The following is a 10,991-nucleotide window of genomic DNA, read 5'->3' on the forward strand; positions in this document are numbered from 1 at the left end:
ATTGTTTTTATGGTGGAAAGAAGATATTCAAATTATTCTTATTAAGAAAAATAGCCAATAGCTGTGTGCAGTCGCAGCTGAAACTTATCAAAAGTATTATACATCTCATAATATATGATATTCACAAAAATTGAATTTGATTTTATCGAGTCAAACGGTGTGTTAGGTTTTGTACTCTATGCTAAAATTCTGTTCCAACTACAATCTGTACAACAAAAGAATTCGTTGTATGGATATTACATCCGTAAAGGAACATAGTTGATGCCAGCAGAATTTTTGGACTCGGAATAGTAAATTACCTTACTAACAACTATTTCAATAGGAAGTATATCAAAGTCTGGATTTCGGCAGTTGTCGATCTTAGATCTCCATCGAATTATCCAAGTCTTTATCTGTCTACATCTACACAACCATTTATCCATCCACTAAGTCATCTATCCAACCATCCGTCCATTCACCCATTTATCAAGCCAGCTATTCAACCAACTATCCATCCATCCATCCGTCCATGCATACATACATACATACATACATAATCCGACGGCGGAGCTTTGTATCTGTTAGAAACCATTTCCTTCTTTATAGGGAGACTTCAGATAATTTTGAAAGAGAATCGAACACTCGACCATCTACTAATCCATCCCTCCATTAATCCATCCATCCATCCATTCAGACATTCAGGCATACATATTCGACCCTTCATCTCTCCATGCTTCTGCTCTTACAGAAATATGCTGGCATGACTTCCAATAGATGTTGTGAGAAATTCGGGACTATAGTGGCTGTGATAAAAGCCGTTGTATCTCGCAGTCTGTTTACCACACACGGATTAATATGCATTTGGCGTTTAACAGTCGTCAAGAAAAATCTGCTCTACTGGTGTATGGGTGGTTCGATTCTGCTGATTGTTCTGGAGACCATCTTTACATTGAAGAAGAAACGCGGCGGAGAATGGAAATGGTAAGTAACATTATTTTTCACCATTTCGGTTTTCTTTTGAGTAAGTACGAGGTTTTATTATTCCATATTGCATAAAGGTGGCGAGCTGGCAAATTTCTTAGCAAGCCGGACAAAATGCATAGCGGCATTTCGTCCGTCTTCATGTTCTGAGTTCAAATTCTGCGGAGGTCGACTTTGCCTTTCATCCTTTCGAGATCGATAAAATAAATACCATTGAAGTATTAGGATCGTTGTAATCGACTTCCCTCTCCCCTTAAAAGCTGCTGGTCTTATACCAAAATTTTAAACCCTTATTTCATATTGTTGTTGTTTTTATTATTGTTGTTGCTGCTGTTGCTGTACTTTTTTCTGTTGCTGTACTTTTTTCTGTTGCTGTACTTTTTTCTGTTGCTGTACATCTTTCTGTTGCTGTACATTTTTCTGTTGCTGTACATTTTTCTGTTGCTGTACTTTTTTCTGTTGCTGTACTTTTTTCTGTTGCTGTACTTTTTTCTGTTGCTGTACTTTTTTCTGTTGCTGTACATTTTTCTGTTGCTGTACTTTTTTCTGTTGCTGTACTTTTTTCTGTTGCTGTACATTTTTCTGTTGCTGTACATTTTTCTGCTGTACTTTTTTCTGTTGCTGTACTTGTTTCTGTTGCTGTACTTTTTTCTGTTGCTGTACATTTTTCTGTTGCTGTACTTTTTTCTGTTGCTGTACTTTTTTCTGTTGCTGTACTTTTTTCTGTTGCTGTACATTTTTCTGCTGTACTTTTTTCTGTTGCTGTACTTGTTTCTGTTGCTGTACTTTTTTCTGTTGCTGTACATTTTTCTGTTGCTGTACTTTTTTCTGTTGCTGTACTTTTTTCTGTTGCTGTACTTTTTTCTGTTGTTGTACTTTTTCTGTTGCTGTACTTTTTTCTGTTGTACTTTTTTCTGTTGCTGTACTTTTTTCTGTTGCTGTACATCTTTCTGTTGCTGTACTTTTTTCTGTTGCTGTACTTTTTTCTGTTGCTGTACTTTTTTCTGTTGCTGTACATCTTTCTGTTGCTGTACTTTTTTCTGTTGTTGTACTTTTTTTCTGTTGCTGTACTTTTTTCTGTTGCTGTACTTTTTTCTGTTGTTGTACTTTTTTCTGTTGCTGTACTTTTTCTGTTGCTGTACTTTTTTCTGCTGTACTTTTTCTGTTGCTGTACTTTTTTCTGTTGCTGTACTTTTTTCTGTTGCTGTACTTTTTTCTGTTGCTGTACTTTTTTCTGTTGCTGTACTTTTTCTGTTGCTGTACTTTTTTCTGTTGCTGTACTTTTTCTGTTGCTGTACTTTTTTCTGTTGTACTTTTTTCTGTTGCTGTACTTTTTTCTGTTGCTGTACTTTTTTCTGTTGCTGTACATTTTTCTGTTGCTGTACTTTTTTTCTGTTGCTGTACTTTTTCTGTTGCTGTACTTTTTTCTGTTGCTGTACATCTTTCTGTTGCTGTACTTTTTTCTGTTGCTGTACTTTTTTCTGTTGCTGTACTTTTTTCTGTTGCTGTACTTTTTTCTGTTGCTGTACATCTTTCTGTTGCTGTACTTTTTTCTGTTGTTGTACTTTTTTCTGTTGCTGTACTTTTTTCTGTTGCTGTACTTTTTTCTGTTGCTGTACTTTTTTCTGTTGTTGTACTTTTTTCTGTTGCTGTACTTTTTTCTGCTGTACTTTTTCTGTTGTTGTACTTTTTTCTGTTGTTGTACTTTTTTCCGTTGCTGTACTTTTTTCTGTTGCTGTACTTTTTCTGTTGCTGTACTTTTTTCTGTTGCTGTACTTTTTTCTGCTGTACTTTTTCTGTTGTTGTACTTTTTTCTGTTGTTGTACTTTTTTCTGTTGCTGTACTTTTTTCTGTTGCTGTACTTTTTCTGTTGCTGTACTTTTTTCTGTTGCTGTACTTTTTTCTGTTGCTGTACTTTTTTCTGTTGCTGTACTTTTTTCTGTTGTTGTACTTTTTTCTGTTGCTGTACTTTTTTCTGTTGCTGTACTTTTTTCTGTTGTTGTACATCTTTCTGTTGCTGTACATTTTTCTGTTGCTGTACTTTTTTCTGTTGCTGTACTTTTTTCTGTTGCTGTACATTTTTCTGTTGCTGTACTTTTTTCTGTTGCTGTACTTGTTTCTGTTGCTGTACTTGTTTCTGTTGCTGTACATTTTTCTGTTGCTGTACTTTTTTCTGTTGCTGTACTTTTTTCTGTTGCTGTACTTTTTTCTGTTGCTGTACTTTTTTCTGTTGCTGTACTTTTTTCTGTTGCTGTACATTTTTCTGTTGCTGTACTTTTTTCTGTTGCTGTACTTTTTTCTGTTGCTGTACTTTTTTCTGTTGCTGTACTTTTTTCTGTTGCTGTACATCTTTCTGTTGCTGTACTTTTTTCTGTTGCTGTACTTTTTTCTGTTGCTGTACTTTTTTCTGTTGCTGTACTTTTTTCTGTTGCTGTTCTTGCTGTTCATGTCGTTGCCGTCATCATTGATTTTGTTGTTATTTTAGTTGTTGTTCTTGTTGTCATCGTTCTTGTTTGTTGTTGCTGTTTTTGTTGATGTTGTTGTCATTGTCATTCAAGTGGTTGTTGTTGTTGTTTTAACAGCAAATGGTGAACGAAATGGATTGTTGCTTACCAGTAAATCAATCACTGGTTCACTGTATTTAGGATGCAAAGATCGAAAAATTGTGGGGTGTATTTACAACCCGCTGCAGAGCAAATATAAAAATGAACAATGCTAAAAACACAGCATTTCTTTTTTGTTTTTTCGCTTTTCTCAAAATGTATATTTTCCCTTCCTCCCCTACTTGAATTCACAAATTTATTTGTGTGTACATGTGTGTGTGTGTGTGTGTGTGTGTGTGTGTGTGTAGATACTTATGTGTGTGTGTGTGTGTTTATATATATATATATAGATATAGATATAGATATAGATATACACATAGATATACACACACACACATATATATATATGTATGTATGCGTGTATATATATATGTATATATGTGAGAGAGAGAGAGAGAGAGAGAGTGAGAGAGGTGGGGAGGAAGAGACTTTGCTTTAATGATACTAGAGACAACAAAAGTTTACCAGCCAACCAGCCAGCCAACTAACCAACCAACGAGGTAATCTCTGACGAGAAAACGAGAGCGTCTTTACGTGATCGCTTGATCAACTAGAATTAGCTATCAGATTCCCTGAAATCACATCTCATCGTCTTTAAAAAGAGAACTCCTTGGGTAAAGACGTTCTTGGTTCTTTCACTGCACGTCGGAAAAGATTGGATGATCACTAGTAGAATATTTTTGCTTATAGACATGCTCGACCAGGATATTCGATTTTATATCATTGTTTCTTTTTTAAAAAACCGTTAGTTGAAACGACCGATGAAATGAAACCAAACTCAAATGTGTGTCTGTCAATGTAAATTGTACAAAATACAGCAATTTACATATATGTAACCTTAATTCATGTCCCATTCTTAATCACAACTGTCCGACGAACGGGAACGTGAAACTCTGAGTAGAAGTTTTTTTGTGGTATTTTGTGATGTTTTTGCAGCTTTAATAAGATAGTGTGTGTATATGTATATATATATATATATATATATATATATATATATATATATATATACGTAAGCATATGTAAGTATATACATGTGTGTGTGCGCGCGCGTTTTACATAGAAGGGTGTGTGATACCTGACACCGAAGAAAAATGATCGGGATGGTTAATTGTATCGAATTCGAAATGGTATTGCTCTTTGTTTAAATACTAGTGGTAAGGAGGTAGCTAGGGGCAAGACTAGACGTTACATTTTTATTGTTATGTGTCCAATACAATAATTACCTGTATACCTGTAATATACTGCGTTCGATTCATCTGACTGCAGTCATTTCCCAAGGTGAAATGTTTTCTTAAATTACACATTACAGCCTGCAGCCACTCGTACGCCGGTATAATTTGGCAATATGTAACATATTAAATTGTCTTAGGCGTCTATACAGTTACTGTTAAGTACGGAACATCTTTTAGATGCCTTCACCTTTGACCCAGTGGGGCATCGAGGATGTGAGAGCTAGAGGGGGAAAAAGAACGAGAGAGGGGGTAGAGATGCACTGACAATTGGATGGTGCACATTTACAGCCGAGTAGATTTCGGTGACGTGAGACATAGGACTTTGCTCAAGACACAACACTCTGTTCGATTCAGTTATTGAAGCCCAGGTTTTATGATCACGAGCCAACATTAAAACTACGAGGCAAAGCGCATTCAACTAGTTAATTCAATTTAATATTTTCTCATCATAGATTCTGACAGGTGAGCCCACTACAGCGAGATAAAAAGCTAGATGTGACAATACACATGCCTGCATGCGCGCGCGTGTGTGTAGGTGCTGTGTTGTCGAATGGTTAAAATGTTCTATTTGCAGTTGCGAAGTCCTGGGTTCGACCCCATTGCATGTTGTCTTTGGTAAATGTTATTTTCTAGCGCTTGGCACCAACTCATAGCTTCTGAGTGAAAATGGATAGACAGAAATTTTAGACTCTCGTGAGGTGGATTGTACTCATACTTCAAAAAGTGCAGCCTTGTCACACTCTGAGTTACGCTGATTCTCTGTCTGACAGTTACATTAAAGCTACATATGTCCACTGCAAAGTCCAGTCTTTTTTTTTAGTGAGGTGGGTTGTGCTTTGCGGTGCAATGTCTTAGTGACCCTGAGAGTTATGCTAGCGGAGCGTAACCTCCTGGTATGACTTCCCATGTTAGACAAGTCGAAGGATAGAGACCAGACTATTACAAGCCACCGGAGATAAAAATGGGTTTGCATATTGCCAACACCCTGCCTGGAAAAAGAAAAAGAAGCAAACTTAGAAGCATCGATTACTATTCAAAAGCAACAAGACCTGGGAGAGGAAGGCCTTCACTCAATGACAGATATGAGGTAGGATACTGCGATACAGCTGAAAAAGAAGGGATTCAACTGGAGTGAAACAGAAAAGATAATCAGGAGTCGAGAACAGTGAGAAAATTCGTCGATTGCTTATGCTCCATTCAGAATGAAGGACTGAAGTAAGTAGATACACATCCGCGGAACGCTCAGCTGCTTATACATTAATACAATAGCAGATAACCCACTTATTTGATCAACTTAATCCTCGTCGCCGAACGATGGACATCCACAACCACCTAAGTGTGTAAGTGCTTTGTGCTAATTTGTTTGTGTGTATGTATGTATTTGTGTGGCGGGTGCATATGTGTGTTTTGGGGGGGAGTGCATATGTGTGTGTTTTGGAGTGTGTGTGTGTGTGTGTGTGTGTTTGTGTGCGTGTGAATGTCAGAAAAATAAAAGGCAAAGTTGACCATGACGTCATTCAAAATGTGAATCCCATATTACGATCAGCAGTTCCCTTCAGTCATTATTATACGTTGATGTTGTTGCTGCTGCTGCTGCTGCTGCTGCTGTTGTTGTTGTTATTGTTGTTTTTATTATTATTATTATTATTATTATTATTATTATTATTATTATTATTATTATTATTATTGTTTTTGTTGTTGTTGTTGTTGTTGTTATTATTATTATTACTATTATTATTATAGTTTCAGTAATTCTCTTTTGATTACGTCACGATGTTTTTATTCAGAAAACTTAAATCACACATAAAGGCAGCAATATTCAAAAGTGGGCCATTGTAAAAGGTTCTTCATAATAAAACAGTTTTACGAGTCTCATTTCATTTTGTATGAAAGAAAATAAATATTTCAATATCTAGTAGAAAGAAAGAAAAAAGAAGAACGAAAACAAAATCAAACAAGTGCAATTTTAAACGGATTCAAAAGCACCGTTCTTTAAAAAAAACCCTTTCAAAACAGTGAGTATAAAGAAAGTGAGCAAGGAAAAGGTTGGTTACTACGATACCAACAAAGGAGGCCTCTACAGGGTGGGCTGTCTGACCTGCTAAAAATAGCTATATAACCTATAATCCTTCAGAATTATTTATACTGTAGTCTTAAAACTCTGGAGGAGTTTTAAGACGTTAACGGCACTGTAGTCGTTAAAAACTGTAGACATTAAAGTCTACAGTGTCTTTAATGTTTCGAGATAAAGTCATTCATTTGAAAGAGGTACTGTAAAAGCAATAAAATAATGAGAGAGAAGAAAAACCACAGCATGGAAAATGGAAGGCAGTGAAGCCACATGTGGGGTTCTGGGTAGGGAAAGTTGTTGGAAGTAGTGGTTTGTTGGAGGATAGGGCCTGCTGGGACTAAACAAAAAGAACGGCGACGATTACAACTTCAACGACGATGGCCAAATGTTACATATACATTCAACATACAAAAATGCTGGTCCGCAGTAATTGAACCCTTTTGTCTGTCCTGCGTATAACTTGTGATATACAGCACATATTTTCTGATTTTTTTTTTCAACCACCAGAACAACTTGGAACTTATGAAAGAGAAGCTTTATATTATTCAGAAATAATGAAAGAAAAAGTTTAACTAAAAATCTGAAAACAAGTGTGAGCGTTTAGAACAAACTTACAAAATTGCTTTAGATAAATAAAGAGTTAAGACAGGCAAAGAGAGAACATTCATTCGGATTCAGTCCGCTGTTTTCAATTCACGCAGGAAGAATTATGAATTAAGTAACAGCAGTTTATTGAAAAGGCCCTCGTATGCGTGTTTAATTTCACAGTGAGGCTAACTATATGCAGATATCACTACTTGGTTTTATTTATTCACTGGAGCGTTGCTTAATGCACCAGAGTCACAGCATGGTCATTTGACCTATCAAAAATAGCAACCTACTCTCCCTCAAATCATACTCAGCCATCTTTTTAAAAAGCGAATAAATTAAGTGATGATAAAAGTATATAGTAGTTTAATGCTTGAGATACACAGAGTAGAGATGTCTTTAACGTTTCGGATAAAGGTCCTTCATTTGAAAGAGGTACAGCAAAAAAAAAACAATAAAAGAACGAGAAGAAGAAGAAGAAGAAGAAGAAGAAGAAGAAGAAGAAGAAGAAGAAGAAGAAGAAGAAGAAGAAGAAGAAGAAGAAGAAGAAGAAGAAGAAGAAGAAGAAGAAGAAGAAGAAGAAGACGGCAAGGAAAATGGAGAGCAGTGAAGCCCTGTCTTGCCTACGTCAGAGTCAATTTTTGAAAAAGATACATTACATCATAGGTTTGTGCATTCAAAGATGATCTGGAACCAAACAACATCAAGCGTCTTCTTCAGACAAATAATAAGGTATTATCCGTTGCTTCTCACATCACAGCATTAATGCTAATACTAACATATTGATACAGTGAACTTCAAACTTTCAGACAGAAATGGTATGTAGTTGGCAGACCATATTATCTAAATTCGCCGCCTAATAAGCAGTAAGAAGATTATGAGTCTGGTAGTGGCTGGTGGAGTAGGGGAGGCGTCGAAAATGAAAGTTAGTTTCTAATGAGGCTATATTCCGTATAGGACACATATTGCTCTACCAAACTTGTCTGAGGCACAGTGTTCTGGCCGAGTTCTCCTCCAGAAGTTTCAAAACTTAAGTTAGTTCCAGACGAGGCCATTCTGCAGCTTTTACATGTATTACAACACTGAAACAACAACAACAAAAACAGCAACAATGCCATGGCGGCGGCGATTGCGACGGTGATGGCGAAAGTGATGGCGGCGGCGGCGGCGAAAGTTTCGTCTACGAAATTCCATGGCAAAACATTCCTGTCTCTGACTAACCGCTATGTTACTTGACATAACGAGACACAACATAAACAATACCAGTTTCAGACAGGTGTAAACATGAACACCGCACATTCACACAAACACACACACATATACACACATATGCACATTTGTATGTATATACATACAAGTGTGTGTAGAGTAACTCCATTTCATACAAAAAGTTACTTGCCTAAGATTTCAAGGCCTCTCTCAGTGAGATCGAACCGGGAACCTGGCGGTTGGAAGACAAGTTTCTTAACCATACAGGCATATACCTACGCTCCATATTCATAATCATGTGATCACATATTTCACACGAATATATTCCTGGATAAGAATAAGTCAAAAGACCACAAACAGACCAATGCTGACAAGATCTAATGATCTTGTTTTCGCGACTCTTTCAGAATCATTTACTCTTTTACTCTTTTACTTGTTTCAGTCATTTGACTGCGGCCATGCTGGAGCACCGCCTTTAGTCGAGCAAATCTACTCCAGGACTTATTCTTTGTAAGCCTAGTACTTATTCTATCGGTCTCTTTGCCGAACCGCTAAGTTACGGGGACATAAACACACCACCATCGGTTGTCAAGCGATGTTGGTGAGGGGGACAAACACAGACACTCAAACATATACACACACACACACATATATATATATATATATATATACATATATACCACAGGCTTCTTTCAGTTTCCGTCTACCAAATCCACTCACAAGGCTTTGGTCGGCCCGAGGCTATAGTAAAAGACACTTGCCCAAGGTGCCACGCAGTGGGAATGAACCCGGAAGCATGCGGTTGGTAAGCAAGCTACTTACCACACAGCTACTCCTGCGCTAATTTCAGCTAATGCTACGCATGTCGACTTAGTGGTTGTGGGGAAATTCTTAGGATAGCTGAGTAACAGAAGGTCTACAGCACTGGTTTATATGACACCTGAGAATCCATATAAAATTTGGGATGAAGGGTCAACAGAAACGAAACAGTAAATTGGGGACTTACAGTAACTTATTAAGGATCCATGAGGATCCAAAATTTGCTTTAGATGTTTGTATTGCAAGAAACAGCTAAGTTTTTTTCTCTAACATTTTACATAGCTCAGCTTACACAAGTTGTGTGAATAACAAAAGAGGAACTTTGAAAGAAGTTTCTATAGAACTAGTTTTTATATAGCGAAAGAGTACGAGGGTCCACCAAAATAAAATAGTAATCAACGATAGATAAAAGATGGCTGAGAACCTCTGGTCTACTGGGAAGAAGCCTCCACACCACCGCTCCATGCAAGGCAGCGAGCTGGCAGAAACGTTAGCACGCCGGGCGAAATGCTTAGCGGTATTTCGTCTGCCGCTACGTTCTGAGTTCAAATTCTCCTGCGCCATTAGGGGCCTATGTTAGTATATAAGGAGCCCATCCCCTCAAGTTAGAGAATTTTTTATTCACTCCTGGAAGAATGCATTAATTATTTCAGTCTGGCTATGTTTGTAGACAGTTAAAAAGAATACTTTTAACAAAAAAAAAAAAAATTAAATGATAGCATTGTAGTTGCGGGTGGGACCCCTTGTAGTTGCAGATGGGCCCCCCCCCCCCCTGGTAGTTGCGGGTGGGCTCCCATGTAGTTGCGGGTGGTCCCCCTTAATCTCCTGGCAACCAATATTTTTAAACCTAATCTGCGACTGTACATATATATATATATATATATATATATATATATAATTTATATAAGGGCATTACTATATAGTAATGCCTCACGCTTAGAGGGACTAAATAAGTCAAAACTACCAAAAAATAAGGATGAACAGAAGTCATCGTACTTTGTTGGGTACATCGGGGTATGTTGATTTTTGTTTATTTTTTATGTGTCTCGACCATACGTGCACTGATGAATAAAAGATGCAGCTTACTACATTGCTGCATTAATTATGAAACCAGTGGTTTGCCGTTAAGTTAAATGTTTTTAGGAGGTTAATTTTTGAAAGTTGCATTCCCTCACTTTCGGTAAAAATGTGCTTATTTTTTGGTAGTTTTGACTTATTTAGTCCCTCTAAGCGTGAGGCATTACTATATAGTAATGCCCTTATATAAATTATATATATTTATGGAAAAAAACGATGGGTGTTTTTCCTTATGGGGTCTTTTCACGCTGACTACTTGATAAATTCTTATAAAGATTTTATCCTATATTATATTATATATATATATAGAGTCTTAAATGACTACGAGCGTGTCCCTTTCAGAAATATTAGAGTTCATAAAAGGTAATTGGCTGTGAAGTGATTCAAGACTGTGATATATCGCTTTTCTTTTGGATTTGAAGGGTTGACATA

The 10,991-nt window shown here is 36.9% G+C and overlaps 1 protein-coding gene across 1 annotated transcript in view; it reads left to right on the plus strand.

Annotated features, from left to right (window-relative positions):
- The first annotated feature begins 337 nt into the window (after positions 1 to 337).
- The window catches only part of LOC106872193 (uncharacterized), a 37,715-nt gene continuing 27,061 nt past the window's right edge, over positions 338 to 10,991 (plus strand). Inside the window, exon 1 of the mRNA XM_014919091.2 lies at positions 338 to 960. Coding sequence (XP_014774577.2) covers positions 710 to 960 — 251 coding nt within the window. The 5' untranslated portion in view covers positions 338 to 709. The remainder of the gene's footprint in view (positions 961 to 10,991) is intronic.

Source organism: Octopus bimaculoides, chromosome 9 (assembly GCF_046866305.1).
Source record: "Octopus bimaculoides isolate indiv1 chromosome 9, ASM4686630v1, whole genome shotgun sequence".
Taxonomy (NCBI): Eukaryota; Metazoa; Mollusca; class Cephalopoda; order Octopoda; family Octopodidae; genus Octopus; species Octopus bimaculoides.